General features: G+C 34.1%; 1 protein-coding gene across 1 annotated transcript; it reads right to left on the bottom strand.

Annotated features, from left to right (window-relative positions):
* Window positions 1-1,146: 1,146 nt before the first annotated feature.
* On the bottom strand, window positions 1,147-14,277 carry LOC121989352 (methyltransferase-like protein 17, mitochondrial). The gene is made up of 12 exons (XM_042543341.1): window positions 14,053-14,277; window positions 13,705-13,973; window positions 13,525-13,598; window positions 13,329-13,423; window positions 12,764-12,861; window positions 6,238-6,321; window positions 4,678-4,758; window positions 4,456-4,560; window positions 4,276-4,371; window positions 3,087-3,166; window positions 2,265-2,353; window positions 1,147-1,812 (listed from the first exon to the last, which is right to left on the bottom strand). The coding sequence occupies exons 1-12, from the start codon at window positions 14,186-14,188 to the stop codon at window positions 1,481-1,483; spliced, it is 1,539 nt and encodes a 512-aa protein (XP_042399275.1). The 5' UTR covers window positions 14,189-14,277; the 3' UTR covers window positions 1,147-1,480.
* Between the last annotated feature and the right edge of the window lie 2,308 nt (window positions 14,278-16,585).

The following is a 16,585-nucleotide window of genomic DNA, read 5'->3' on the forward strand; positions in this document are numbered from 1 at the left end:
ATAACATTGTAGTTACAAGAGAAAAAAGAGATGTGTCAAGTTGTTTGGGGAAGAGCTTGATGCATGCGACAAAGAAAACTTCTTTTGAGTTCCTTTTCTTCAATCCTTGTCTTTTAAAAAATACAAAACTTTCTTTTGTTATCAATTATACTTAAATTCATGAATCATGTACATAACACAGAACATCAAAAACTACACATGAAAATTGAGTAGATGAGGTTGTTTGATAGAGAAGAAATAATTGAGGTAGCAAGGTGGTGCCACCTGATGTGCGAAAGCCAAATTGAGTGGTACTCGGGCAGGATTTGCAACCAGCAAAAACCGAATTGAGGTAGCAACATAATGTCTGGTTTGTTTGTATTCATGATCTCTAAAACTCCAGGCCTTGGTCAGCAATAGAGATATTGTTCATCAATGCAAATCATCAATTAATATCCATTCTTGTCTAAAATGAATATTAGGAGACAAGCTTGAGTGAATAATTTATGCAAGAATTAAGACTAGATACAAAGCATATTATATATTTTATGTGAATAAATTCATATACAGTATTGTTAAGGAGATGGACTTGTAACACTAGGCATACTTGTTCGGATGCATATTTATTTAATTTACACATTGGTGATAAATAATTCTTATGCTGTCTTAATGGAAATTCACGAGCTGCATTTATCCGCTTTTTGTTAATGTGGCTAGTATTCAAAGCTGATGATAGTAACAATGCCATAATTGAGAGCAACAACCAAAAAAACAAATGAAAGAATCACTAAAAGGGGCAAATACAGCGAGACAAAGAAAATAATCAATAAATTATACAAGTATATAGGTAGATTTGGACAGAATTGAAAGATATCAAATGCGACAAAAAAGATAATTTTGCTCGTCCTAAACAGCCCAATATTAAATCATGATAAATAAAAAGATAATTTTGCTCGTCCTAAACAGCCCAATATTAAATCATGATAAATAAAAAGATAATTTTGCTCCTCCGAAACAGCCCAATATTAAATCACGATACATTTTTCTTAGAGAAATAAACCCCACAAAATTTGACCCCTCGCCCAATGTGACAAACCACCACCCGAGTACCACCAACTGTACTATGCTCACGAGGGCAAGATATCAAAGATAGAAAGAAAAAAAATGTGAGTAAAATTCTACTTGACATAATAATTACAATAAATTTACAATATCCAAATATTATTAGCAGTATAATCTTACAAAATGTTCGAGAATAAACCAATAGATTATTGTATTTTAGTGTCTATTTTTAATGGAACAATATGAAATCTTAACTTGGAAGAAAAATCTGTTGATCCTATTTGTGCTCACATTCTTTGATTCAAAAAGGCCAAGGAAGAAAGCATGTAACTGAATCACCCATCTATTTGGTCTCCAGTTGAAATTCCATCCTGAAAAGGAGCCGTAATTTAACCTTGGTCTGGAAGCAATGACTCTAGGCTTGAGTTTTCAAGCGTATCTAACATGGCCAAAGATCGCCCCAATGAGACCTCCGAGCCTGAAGGTGTAGATCGGGGTTCTTCCTTTGTGTGACTACCACATGCTCAAATGCACCCTCAGAGCCATCCCTTTTAGTTGATTTACATACATCCATTTGTACTTGCCTTCCCCTCCGTACCGGAGGGTAAATGATCCGACCCCAACCACTCCCAAGATTAGCATGGACGTCTTCATCATAGTCTTCCTTGTCATTTTGATGGAACAAGTTGGTTTCTGCAGTATCAGAAGCATATGGAACTAGTGCATTTTCAAATGAACTCTCTTCATCATTCCTTGTTGGAAACTGATCCTCTGCCAAAAAGATATATACAAAAATTATTGTCATTAGCAGAATCTTCCCTGAAGTACTAAAATATCCAAGAAAGATTTCATATGATTACACAAAAATAATAAAAAAAGACAGCAGTTTGCATGTGCAGAAGGGTTGATTTGGTTTTGCCAGAAATTCAAGCAGTCAACTGTTATTTTTAGCATAAAAAATAAAATAATTAGAGTAAATTGTGCTAATCATATCATAGTAAGTCTATTCAGTTTATCTATAATCAAAATGACAATCAATCAGCTTTACCCATGTTCGGGATTTCTGCAATCAAAATTTTGAAAAGTTGTTAAGTTGATTAGATAGCACGGTTTCAAATAACAAAGAAAAATGATATATCTGTCTATTAATCAAAAACATTAGATCAACCCATTTCTTTGAATGAGTTGGCTGTTTAAAATTAAGACGGCAAAGGATGGCTAACCAAAGTCAATGATAAGATCCTCAGGGTTTCTCTTAGCCAGTCGCTCTTTAAGTGTCTCAAATTCCATACCATCAAGTGGCCATCCAGCTCTGTGCAAGACAAAAGGAAAGATAAAGAATCAGAGTTCTTTACATCATCGGAAGTACTAAAATTGAGAGAGCATTAAAGCAATTTTCTTTACCAAGAAAATTGAGATACAAAACATATATAACAAAGTTTATATTAGAAAAAAAGGTTTTTAACCAAAGAAATAATTTAATTGAGATTTCATCATTAGGACAAGTGCAACTAATAATCAAGCAATGGTAGACAAACTACAAAAGGGTGATGGTGGTATGTGATAGTGTTTTTAGGAAACATGCAAATATGTAACTAACATTTCAACATGCATAAGAAAAAAAATTCAAGAGAAGAAACATGATAAAGGCAGTGTACCTATCTAATTGTAAGTGCAATCAACCACCGTGTGATTAGACACTAAGTGCAACATCTACATCATAATAATAATGATGATTGCTGATGTACCAACCAACACTGTTGTTTGTGCTATCATGGACATGATATGGGTGCTTACTTTGCTATCATGTCAGCAACTTGTAGTCATTAGCTCTAACAGATGGATCTGAATAGAACATTTTTGTAAACTTGAAACCAACCAAAATTAAAAAGAAAAATAGGGTTAGGGATGAAGAGATTATATGCATGGATTTAGTCACCTATATCATATGCATAGTTTAAAAGGTATACTTTATATCACAATGAGTCAATAGCCTCTACGTTAATGAGAATACTTTCTACTATGTTTCTTTTATGGGTTCTTACTGTGGTCTGCTGCCACGTCTTAAAGCGACAAAGCAGAATTTCTCATCCTCAAAACCACGTAGTGGCTCGCCTTTCGACCTCTGGAGATACATTAAAAAAAAATCAAATAATTAGTCAACAGAAGATGAATTTTCATTGATAATTTAAAAATAAACATAACATTTTGAACGTCCTGAATGAAAGATGCTTGCCAATTGTCAAAGATGCACAGAGACAACTGCATGGCACTAGACTTTCAGAAAGCCTTAAAGTGATGCTTTATACAGTTTAATATGTTCAAGAATCAAAAGAAGCAAATATTGATACCTAAACCTGCAGAGTGAACTCAATAAGTCGGAAAGGATCATCACGTTTCCTAGGGGTGTCAAAAATGAACCCGACCCGACGACCCAACCCGAGTCGACCCGAAAAAAATCAGGTTCGGGTTGGGCATTTTCGGGTTCAGGTCGGGTTCGGGTTGGAGGGTTGGAGAGTAAAAAATTTTCGGGTTGGGTCGGGTTCGGGTTGACTCGGGTTGACTTAAATATAGGGTTTTGTAGGTTTTTTTGGGGTTAAATCAAATTTTATTTTAAAAATTTAGATATTTTTATGTATATTTGTATGATAATGATGGAGTATTGAGATAAAAGTGAAGAATTATAGGAAAAATAGCCCAAAAAAGTCGTTTTGAATCGGATTTTCGGGTTATATGGGTCGGGTTCGGGTTGGTCGGGTTCGGGTTTAGGTGTTTTGGGTTGAACTCGGGTTCGGGTCGGGTTAAAAAAAAAAAAGATTAACTGTCACAATATTTGGTACCACATTCCTAATTTCATTTTACTGAAGATTTATTTAGTGATAATAGTTGCTTGGTGAATGTCAAAGTCCCTTATTTTGTGACCTTTGACTTCTCCAATTAGAACCGTTAGGAATTCCTAATATATTTTAATTATTTATTTTAGGGATTTATGGCAGAGGTACCAATTAATATTTATAGATAATACTAATGCATTCTATAGATGAAGGTGGAATTACTCTATAGAAGTATGTTTGACTAAACTCTCTACACTTTGACAATAATCTAATCTAATATCAAATAAAGCTCATAGCGAAATCTGTAAAATCTGCTCAACTAACTTCCCTATTTCATAAACCAATTCGACCCTGATGATTGAACTAAGCCCAAATACTGACAAAGCCCACAAGCAATTACCTTGTATGCACGTTGTGATGTTGTTCTCTCAAGTCGTTGAACAAAATGACAGTATTTACCAGTATTCTCCAGAGGACAGCGTCCGTCATGAGGGCACTGAAAAAAGAATAAGCAAGTCACAGGAAAATAATTACAAAAAATTTAATCAAAAATATTCCAGAAACAGTCAAAGAAGCTCACAGGGGCAACCACAAATGCACCATCTTTAAGCATGTCATCTTGTCTAACAATGCTTTTCACATCACTAGAAATGGAATTTGATAGTCCAAGCTTCTTGCGGCATTTCTTCACAAGCAAGTGATGCAGAAAAGAGAATCAATTATAAAGTATATCAAAGCCTTTATCAAATTAGAAAAAAGTGAGACATAAAAAACAAGTGACTAATCGGAACAGTCAGCTTACCCTGTTCTCCATCCAGAGGATATATGAACGCATTTGGGTTATAATTTTGGATCCATGTGGAGTCCCAGGTTCCAACAAAACCTAGCCCAAACCACCTTTTTTCTCAGATAAAATGGTATAAAGAGATGGATCAAAAGTCAAACAAGTAAAATATCAAGACTAAGTCAAACAAGCTCAACATCAAAACTAAATGACTAACCCAAAAAAGGGCACAAAGATATTATTGTTAATACAGAAACTATAACTGAAGACAATGACCATAGGAAATATCTAATTGCCATGAATCTACAAAGAAAGCACCTAAAATCATATTTTGATCTGTACAATAAAATTAATTATAACTTTCAGCAAGTTGGACTAAATATAGGCATTTACCTGCTACTAGTTAGTTCCTAATCATCTAAGGCTAGTGTGTGTTTGCGTGCGCAAGTGCAAATTCCACTTTTTTATTAGATTCCTATTTGTGGCCTAAACACCATGGAAGTAATGTAATGGCAACCCTAAACAAATCCATACCAATTCAAGGAAGAGGAAGGCAAAGCTGATCCAGACAACTGAGGTTGTCCACACTTACACTTCAGGCAGGGTCCACCCAGAAAACAAGGACCATGTTGTATTCTCAATTTCAGGGACTTTCCTTCCATGCAGATCTAAACTGAGTAGGAGACAACTCCAACTGAACCTGTGAACCTCTCTCAGATCACCAACTTCCCTAAATATCTTCATCACTCTCGCCCGCTCTACCTTGCCTACCTCATGTAGAAGTGAGGGTGCCAACTGAGTAGGAGAAATGGGGAAATATTAAAGAGAGGTTAAATTATTTTATTAGTTTATTTGCTGATGATGTCAGTAGCAACTTAATTGATTTCTACTAGAAGGCAATATCTGTTACAGATTATAAAATTTAGTGTAGATGTGTTGTGTTTAAGAATCCTTATCAGCTTGGTTAACCACCTAGGATGTATGCTAGATATAGCAACCCATCCTCTTTTCTACCCACCAAATCTAGTTTAGTCTCAGGTTGCATTAAGACAAATTTATATTTGCTAAATACATGAGGCCAACTAAAAACAGTAGTGCTTCCACATGAGGAAGAACATGGTGTCACGAAGATTCAACTATAGTTTGCCCATTCAACTAATTTGTAAATATTATCTGATTTGAGCATTCCATTTGAAGGAAATAGTTATAAAGAACAAACAGAAAGAATGTATCTGAAAGAAATTAGAGGATACAGAAAGTAGCAAGAATTTTTTCGTTAGTTTCCAAAAATTGTGCAGTTTATCATAGAAAAATAGAGTATTTTACAGCTTAGAAAATTGAAACAGACACTTTTAGCTAAGCCATCAATTAAATCTTCCTTTCTTTCAGACATATATCAGAGGTGCTCATGCACATTAGATTCAGGAAAGTATATGTTAAATATATAAGTGACAGATGGATATGATTATCAAGGTGAAAAAAATAAGATATGGAACAAATATTCATCTGAGTAATGGAACATTACTGATAAAGTAAAAAAAAATCTGGATTTACAATGCAAGGGAATGTATGGCATACCAAAACATCTTGTGTAAGGTCCCAAAGCTGGCGCAGGATTGTAATTCTGTCACTTAGTGATGGTATCTCTCCAAGAGCATAGGACTTCGATGGATTGGTAAATAAAATGTAGAAAACAATTAGCCAACAGAAAATTAATCATGTGTTTGAAATACTATATACAATACCAAAGGAATATAAATCTAATATCAATAAGAAAGAACAAGAAATACCAAGAAGAAGAATAAAACTATACGATAACCATAATCAAGTCTTGAAATCTCAGTGATGGAACTGGTTTCAGCAAGAGGAGAAGCCCCGCCTGACAAGAGGAGGAGCCTGAGGGTACCATAGTCAGGGTTTTCCATTGAAGTGTTGAAGAAGATGCAGTGGATGTGAGAATAACAGTTTCATGCTTGATTGATGTGTCTCATCTCAATGTGAGTCTTCTCATCCATTACAAGTGAGACAAGACTTTAAACCATGACCACAACTTGGTAAGACTTTATATACAAGCATATATCCACTTTTCACTTATAAAATAAAAGGAACCATTTGCCTAATTAATTCATCTCAAAAAAAGTTTAAATCTGGAAAGTGTCTCCACATCATTATTCCCCAGTAAAGTGGACTCCAACTCTATTAAGTTTTTATTCAGAACCCTAATCTAATACAGAAAATTGTTAAAAAAAAAGAGAGAGAGATCATTTCTTTGTCAAAAGTAAACTGCACACTAGGTAGTCCATTCCATTGGGCAAGGTAGCCTGCAAAAGACTTTAAAAAGAGACGATATGTATATTACGTTTACCTTAACTTTGTCTTAAGTGAACCTAAAACATGAAGAGATGTTGATATCTAGTCAACAGGGAAAGTGTTGGAATTGTCAATTCTACCAAGATTATTATAACCTCCAAAAGAAAGGTCAGCAAAGGAGAACAGAGACAGACAATCTACTTTGTGAGATAGCATATTCTTAGAGCTTAAAAATACAATGTTAATGATTTAATTTGTTTGGAAGATCTAGTGAATAACATTAGGATTAATTTTCTCCAGAAAAAGACAGATTAGAGGTATTAATCATCAAAAAAATAATGCAAATTTCTATATTATAGTCCATCTTCACGGTTAGAATGCAATTTTTTGATGGTATTAAGCCGTGTAATTACAGTCTTCGTGACACATTTGCCAATCGAATCATCGAGATAAATTATTAATTACAATGTGAGACCTATAGTATTTAGACTTTTAGGCAGCGAATGCAATACCGTTCCGTGCCACCCGGCACGGACGGTTTTTACCGTTCTACTGGGGAGCGAACCGGCACATCATGGGCAATCGTCTCGAGCAACAAGGTGTGTCGCTGAACGCTTCCAGTGCCGCAAGAGCGTCGTGGGGCGCCTGAAACATCGCAGGAGCCGCAGGCATCACGACACGATGTTTCTGGCAACGTCGCGGAACGCTTCCAGCGCCACCGTCGGTGTCACCGGACGCTTACGGTGCCACCAGCGACGTCACCGGATGCTTCCGGTGCCACCGGCATACGTCAACAGACGCTTCCAATGCCACTGGCGACATCACCAGACGCTTCCAGTGCTGCCCGAGGTGTCCGCAAGGCGTTGTAGGCGTCGCGAACGCATGCGCGCGTGGGCATCAGGGTGTTTAGGGTTTAGTTACTGTGCAAAATTAATATTCCAATTCAAATAAATCAAACATTTCCAATTTAAGTGTGATATTTAAAAGAAACTTTCATTAATGCTAATTAAATTATCCCAATAAAATATAAAAAATATATTTTAAATTTTATTAAATAATATTCTGAAATTGTTTTTATGTTTTAAATTTTATTTAAAAATTCTAAAAAACATTTTTAAAAAATTCTTAAAAAATTTAAAAATTCTAAAAAAAATTTTAAAAAATTTATAAAATTTCTAATACATCAAATTTATATTCTGATTTTTTAAATTATTTTGTATTTGTTTACTATTTTAATGTTTACTTGATATTCTAATTTTTTTACTATTTTAAATATATATTATTTAAATTATTAATTAATTAAATAAATAAACAAATAGTTAATTTATATAATTATTATATATAAAATAGTATTTTGTATTAATTTATATAATTATGATTATTTAATCTGGACATTGGAGAACTATAAAAGTTGCCTAAGCAAAATATTACAAAAAACCAATGCTTCCATTTAATCTATGCCACTCTTTTTAGTATTAGTAAGGTAACATACTATAATGTATCAATTTTAATTCGAGTTATTGATAAATCAATTTTCTTTAAAAAAAACTATATTTAATTATTTTTTCTAACAATATTAAGTTATTTAATAATGAAGAACTTATATAAAATCAATATACAACTTATTTTTAAATTATACACAATAAATATATTTATCTAATTATTATTATTATTATTATTATTATTATTATTATTATTATTATATATACCAAAACCGTATCGCACGATACAATATAGAAATTGTATCGTTCCGGTCTGGGACCGAAATATCGGTACGGGTCGAGATTTTAAACCTTGCTTTTAGGATTCAACTGTTCACTTTAGTCAACTCCATTGATTTCTATTATGGTTTGAACTTCTTGATCAACTTAATCACTTTGGCAGACCTTACCTTCTGACTCAGAAATCTATGAGTTTTATTGGATTAGTTTTACAATAACCTATTGTACCCACACAGAAACTAAATCAATAGTTTGAGCAAAAACTATAGCCATAATGACAGACACTAGCAGCAAAAACTTGTTATGCTAGGTAGAGTAGGATAAGTCAGCACTTCAGTACTCATATTAGAGACAAAAAAAAAATTATCCAGACCTAAATCACCTTTTAGAAAAGACAAAAGACCTTAAACTATTTTCTAAAGAATAACAATAAGAGATAAAATCCAATGACCTTGACTGATGTCCAACAAGTGCTTGGAACAGCTCTTAGACTCCACCGGATTCATTTAACCATTTGCACCCCATTTTGAGTCAAGAATTTCATGGTTAAGTGGTAAATTGACACCACAATCTTATCTTGCTTAAAGTTGAACCAAATTGCATAGTGCACAAAAGACAAATCCACCACTAGAAACTTCATCAGCACCGTTCAGACACATGACACCTCACCTAATGTTACAATTGCTTATTACTCCTGGCATTTTAATTCTATTCCAAGCATGTTTTAAGTATTGTACTGAGGTGCTCCTCAGCCGAAATAGTACACTTTTAGTTTAGTATCTTATCAGACACTTGGCACACTTTGGCATGCAAAAGTGTGCTAAGATGAATTCAAACAAGTTCTACTCCTTTAATTCCTTTTCACATAGTTTATAGACTTTTAAAAATAAGATTACAATTAATTAAAATTAAATTAAAATGAATTTTACTCGTTTAATTCTAAATAAAAAATTTTACTCTGTAAATAAGACCATATCAAAAATAATTCAATTAAATATAAATTTTGTTCAATTTATTTCAACATGAGTTGACATAAATTTAAATAAGTTTTCACGTTAAGTCTTTTTTTACATTAACTTGTTTACTTTTGATAATAAGAAAAATTACATATCAATAGATTAGAAAATTAAAAAAAAACAAGTTACAGAAAAACAAATGAATAAATAAAATAACAAGCATTAATTGAATCCATGTCAAGTCATCTCATCACGTGTTGACATGTGATGAAGCGTGCAAAAGCATGTTGAAGCATGCAGATGTGTTGAGTGTCCATATAGTACAATACTTATCCAAAAGAGTGACATGATTGACATGGGAGAGAATGCTCATGTCAGTTGGTATCGATTTTTGATAATTTCCTAAAAATGGTGTTTAAGTCCCGCCACAACACCACCCATCACAACATAAGTTGTTAAACCATGATTCCTAGTGAAGCTAGTTAAGTTCGTGCTTCCCCCTCTCAACATGCTAGAGGATATCCCATTTTGACAGAAGCATCATGGTATAACACATCAATCAAGGTGTGAATGTCTATAAGCACCATATGTAAGCAATTAGTAATTTTGAACTTGAATCACCAGCATCCTGCTTGATCTTCATTAATTCCCCTAGAAACCTCTAATTGTACTCCAATTTCACATGGAAAGCACAACATGAAGACATCGTCCGTGCAAAAGATGTCCTCCACGCACGATTTCAACTTGCCACTCTCACTACCAAACACTAGCCACTGAATCATCAGCTTGAATTGCTTCTAGAGTCACACATGCTTCCTTCAGCTCCTCAACTTTTCTAGTTTCAGCAGACTGCAAAAAGACACTCATTAGTTCTCCAAGTAGGATCCTCATATGTATGCACCCAGTGATACAAACAATTTAAATTTCTCAGGTATTTGTCTTGCACACAATCCTTATTAACTCTTCAAACCTTCTAGGATTCAACTTTGCTGCTTTAACTTTATGACATCAATTACTCTTGCAAACCTACTCACCCTCTCTAACATCTCAGCATAATGCTTTGGTAGATTTTCATACTTATGGTCACACTAGGAGAGCAGGGTTCAAGTTGTGAAACTTGCTTTGCTACTTCAATAAACCTTTTCAATAACCATGCAAGGCTCCAGCTAGCTTTAAAATCATTATACTAGCCAAACTCCAAGTAATTCCACTACTTCCCACGAAGTAGACTTTATTTCAAGCAAACTCTCTAAAACATGATGTCTTCCAAGGACAATTTTCACCACCATTGATGTGCTACTCGCCTCAGAGTTTTTGGGAAAACCTGACACAAATGCATTCTGTAATTGTGTCCAATGGATGTGTGCTCTATTTGTATGTGTTCATGCATAGAACTCAAAAGTTTTTTGGTATCATCTCATCCTGTATCTCCAAAGTGAACGGAACTTGGATCTCAAGCCTCCTCAATTCAAACTTTATCAGATCTTCCCTTTTAGTTCATAATCTCTGCAAAATTGCTCTAGCTTTACCCTCTAAAATCCCTTCTTCTTACTTGGATGTTTCAGTTCCTCCATAGCTTCCTCCACATTGTAACATTCTCCCAATTCCACTAAACCCCTACTCCTATGCTCAACTTTTCCTTTTCCTATAGAAAATCCAAGGAACAATCATTCCATCCTCCTCAATATTATTCAAAATTGTGAATTTACTAATTCCTTTGTGTCTTTATCGTTCACAATTAAGTTACTTGGCACCTTGAAACATATTACCCAAAACCAGACAATTTTTTTCATTTATAAAGGAAAGGTCACTTGCTCTTATTTTGCTTACGCCATCTTCTTGACCAGCGAAAACAGAAATTTTAGCATCATTTGTCTTCCTCCTTCAACTCCATGCCTATCCCTATTTTCCGACAAGGAATGTCAAATTTGTTATGGAAAAAACTTGTAATGGATTACAAAAGTTTGCTAGTTTGAAGTATGGTTGTAAACAAGCCAAGCTTTGTGTTGTTCAAGTTTGTTTGAGAAGGTAATTGAGCCAAATCAAGCCCAAACTAAAAATGAACCAAGCCATTGAAATGGTTGTTCAAGCTTAGCTTGGTTTTTTTTTTTCGAACTTGAGCTTGAGCTTGGTTCATTTAGATGTTATCAAACTCTTAATTGAAGTTTGTATGATTGTTTGAAACTTCTACATTTTCAAGTTTGTTTGGTTGGTTAGTAAGCTTGATATTACAAGCTTGTTTATTTATTTTGAGAGCTTTTTTATTTTTTTATAAATTTGATAAAAGATTTGTTGATAAGCATAGTTCACAAGTTTTGTTTGTGGCCATTGTTAATCTCTTTTCATGAACATTAATAAGCAAAACACATATGTGTTCAACCTTGTTCATTTAGTTTAATGTGTTGTTCAAACTTGCTCATTTAATTGACCTTGTGTATATTTAACGGGCATAAATAAGCTCTTACCAAACCAAACAACAATCTTTCTCACAAATGTTTGGATCATTAACAGCCCTAGCCTCAAGTTTTAGCTCCAGCCTTGACTAGAGCATGGCTAAAGAACATCAGTTGGGAAGAATCTAATTGAATTGGGTTAAAGTTGGATGGCATTTGCCCGAATTGCACTAAATATGGTCAAGTTTGGTGGGTTAGAGTTGTGGGAGATTCAGCACACCCAAACTACGAATGATGATGATTGGAAAGGAACAAAGCCACATGACTAGATAAGCTTATGTGTTACCCCAAGCCAAGAGTAGGAACGCCAAAATATACATCTAAGAAGAAGCACAAGGAAATTTGTTTTCCATCTTGCCAACCTAGATGTAATGCCAGGTTATACTCCATTTTCGCAATTGTGAGGATGATCTTATTGCATTGCCATCAAGTCAACGCTAGCAGAAGGGTCCACAGGATTTCAACTTCACATGAGAAGATCTTATGAAGGATAGTCCCACATTGACTAGGGATCTAACACTGTAATATTGGTTGGATTATCCTACATAACCCATCATAGAGAGAATATAAAAGAGGAAGTATAGTGTTCTACAAAATTATAATACAATATTACTTGGACAATATAATTGTGAATTTGGGAAAAACAAAAGTTTGGAGATCTTACAGAAATCACAAGATCATGTCTTCTGTCATGCTTATCCAGGCTGCGATTTAGGGCTTGAATGCTATCATAACTGTGGATTATTGGCAGCCCTTTCAAATCTATAACAACGATGAACAATAAGTAGAGTAATCTAATATATTGTATTCCAAAATATGGTGTGAATCTGCCTTAGTTGAATTTTGATATCAAGTTGCTAGCACATCTCCTCAAATATGTTTAACATTGAAGATTACTGGCAGCCCTTTCAAATCTATAACACCGATGAATCTGCCTGTTTGCTAGAACTTTATTATGTATATTCTATTATTTTCATAATATTTTAACTTGTTTAACATTGTTTTACATAATTTTATATTGAAACAAAATGGCAAAACCGAATTATGAAATTAACTAATATGACACTTGTTGTCAACCCAAGACCATACCAATTGGAGGAATTGGAAAGCACAATGAGTTGTACCCAACTTAAAAGCAAAAAATTAGATAATCATTTAAGCATTATCAGAGAATCCTATCAGAAGTTGTGAACATAATAGCACAAAAGGGAAACATCATATCGACTTACCTTGCAAAAGGCTCTGAGCAGCTCTTTGCATCGATTTGGATGGTTCTACCAAATTAACTCTTTCTAAAGAACGAGGCCAAACCTCGCGCATTGCCCTAAGCAGTTCAAAAGATTAGAAACAACTTACACTCTTCCACTTCATTAAGAAAGACGATAATTTTTGTGGACATGTGAACTGAATAAAGAATGAGTTTACCAAAGAGCTGAGCCTGGACCAGCACCAAAGTCCAGAACTTTGGATGGAGAAAACTCTGGCACCCTCCTGCGAACCTACAATCACAAACCCACAATTCAAAGGCAAATGGCAACAAAAGGAAGGTTACCTGCCGAGAAAAAAAAAAGAAAGAGAATTTGGATGAATGCAGAAGCTTTGAACCTCCCGGAGGACCCGGTGGCATGCAGAGTATATGGCAGGCATGCGGGAGGCGACGTACGCGACGGTCTCATCTTCACTATACTTGACACCAATGTCCCCATAAGCAGACTGAATCTTCCACCGACCAGAACGAAGCACGACGGGCCTGAACGGGTTTTCAACAAGGTCACGAGAAGCGGAGGCAGTGAGCTGGAGGTTGGCGTACTTGATCTTGTTGAAAGACTGCGAGAGAAGCAGCACCTTTCGATTCATATGGCCATTCTTCCTCTCTGCTCGAGTTCAACAGAAAAAAAAAAAAAAAAACTGAATACGGCTATAATGAACAGTTTTACGAGGAATGTCGAATACCTCGGAGGAATTTCTTGATGGTGCGGCGGAGGGAGACAGGTATGAGATGGATTCCCTGAGATTGCTTGGCTGCGGCGCGGAGGGTTTCTGCGGTGAAGATCTTCGGCGAAACCTCGGGAAGCAAAGAGGCGGCCATTTCGATGGCAGGCAGCGATGAGGGAGAAGGTTTTAGAAATTAGGGATTGAAGTTGGTAGTGGATCGGATGCCACACGATCAAAAACCATCAGGCATCACAAGAATCTGGGGCAGTGTCCAGGAAAATGAAATAGGGACCTGCAAAAAAGTAGGTTCATAAATGGGTCGAACCCTTTATGAACCTAATTGTTTAGCTCAAATACGAAGTTGCAAAATCTTAGGTTGGATCATATTGTGGAAGCAGGTCGTGTCAACTTTTGTCACCCTTTGAAGAACAGATTGATCTTCAAATGTTTCAGTTTATCAAATAATTTTGGCCAAAATAATGGGATTTGATAGATTAAATCATTTATTTTAATTTTAAAAAATAAAAATAAAATAGATACATAGATTGATTTCTATTTTAGAATTCAATAATATCTTATTTGTGAAAGTTTATATTATAAAATTTAGAAAAAAATAATAAATAGTAAAATATATGTGTCACAGTCTCATGCCAGTCCAATAAAAAATTAAACTAGATATATATTTGTCATTTTAATTGATTTATTAAACAAGTTTAATCAATGCAGCTTCATCAATAAAAACTCATGGCTCTATAACCAAAATAAATAAATTAAAACACTAATTTTTCATCCCATAAATTTATTGATAAAAAATAATAAAGTTATGATGGAGTCAACTAAGTCGTAACCCCTTAGAACCCCTTTAATTAGAGGTCATATAATCAACCTTACATTTGACGGAAGAATTGTACGCTATGCATATAATTTTTAATTACAAAATTAATTATATTCTTTTATTCAATATTCATTATTTTTTATAAGAAATATAATTTTATATTATTATAAAGTGACATAAATATCCTATGATTTCTATCGGTGACAGTGACTGATGGTCGACAGCTGTGATCGACAACGACAGCGATTGGTTAGAATATGGGTATATTTGACATATTAAATCATAGAATTGAAATATAATCCAGATTAAATGCTATTAGAACATCCATAATACATCATTGTTATAACATCCACCATCTCATCAAAAAGTCTGGAGTCCACTGTCACATCACAGTTATAACAACATATCTCTTTCACTCACATTTCTTTTAATATTAACACTCATTATTTATGAGTCTCACATTTCACTCAATGGAGAGAATATTAGAGAGTAGAATTGAAAAGTCTAGTAAGTTAGAATGAAAATATGCATGCGTACACATTAATAGGTATTTATAGATGAAATTTTACACTAGTCGTTAAAAATTAATCGTTAAAAAACTAACTGTTTTATTCAATTTTAAAATTTAAAATTTATAATTTTTTAATAAATAAAATAAAAAAATTATAAATTTTATTACTTTGTGTGAACGCGTTCAAGAAAAGGGGTATTGTAACACCCTTTTACAAATACGCAATACTTTAAATAGTAAAGGGGTGTTATAAGAGCATCCACACCAGATTCTCTATCCAAAATGCATAATTTAGGGTAAAAAAGTTACTTTATTAAATTTGGATATCTATTTTTCAAAATATCATATATCAGCTTCCCTATTTCTTCTCTCTCCTCTATAATGTTTAGGGAATGGAATCCATTCCCTAAATTTAGAGAAGTACTGTTCATAAATGTATAATTTAGAGAATGGATAGGGTAACTGATGTAAAGATTTTTTAGCTACCCTATCTAAAATTTAAGGTAAAATATTTAAATAAGGTATCTGATGCAGATGCTCTTAACCCCAATGACATCTGTATTACAGATGTTCTTAGCTTTGTAATCTATATTATAAAAATTTATTAATTTTTATAATTATGATTACATTTCATTATATTGTAATTTTAAAATTATATTAAATAAAATAATTAATTTTATAATATAATCTTGATTATATTACTGATTACTCTAATTCCGATTGATTGATTATGAGAAAAGAAGATGGGCCCCGTTAGGGTGCAACGGAAAAATATTTTGGTAATTACAGGTATTTATGGATCGATTTTTACCTGCGGGGTATTTGAATTAATTTTTTTTAAGTCGGAAGGCCATACTAGAACTCTGACTACAAAGAATGGAACCGTTCGCACTAATGAATTTACCCAAGTGAAAAACAACCGAAATGCGTTGGGCGTTCCATCACTTCTTCCTCGTTATCTTATCCTCAAAAGTAGCGACTACCACTTTCGGCAACTTAATTTGTCTCTTTCGCCATTAATTTTTGCCTTCTTAGCTTCTTCTCCTTCTTTGCTCCCTGTAACTCAAAGTAAACGATCGGAGCACTGTTGAAAAAGAAAAATGCAGCGTCCGCTCCCCACAGTCGTTCGCTTTATGCCCTTTCCTACTCCTTCCTCGTCTCCGATTAAAGTTGATGACGAAGCAGCCATCTGAGTCCAAAAAAGC

This window comes from Zingiber officinale, chromosome 6B (assembly GCF_018446385.1).
Source record: "Zingiber officinale cultivar Zhangliang chromosome 6B, Zo_v1.1, whole genome shotgun sequence".
In the NCBI taxonomy this organism is placed as follows: Eukaryota; Viridiplantae; Streptophyta; class Magnoliopsida; order Zingiberales; family Zingiberaceae; genus Zingiber; species Zingiber officinale.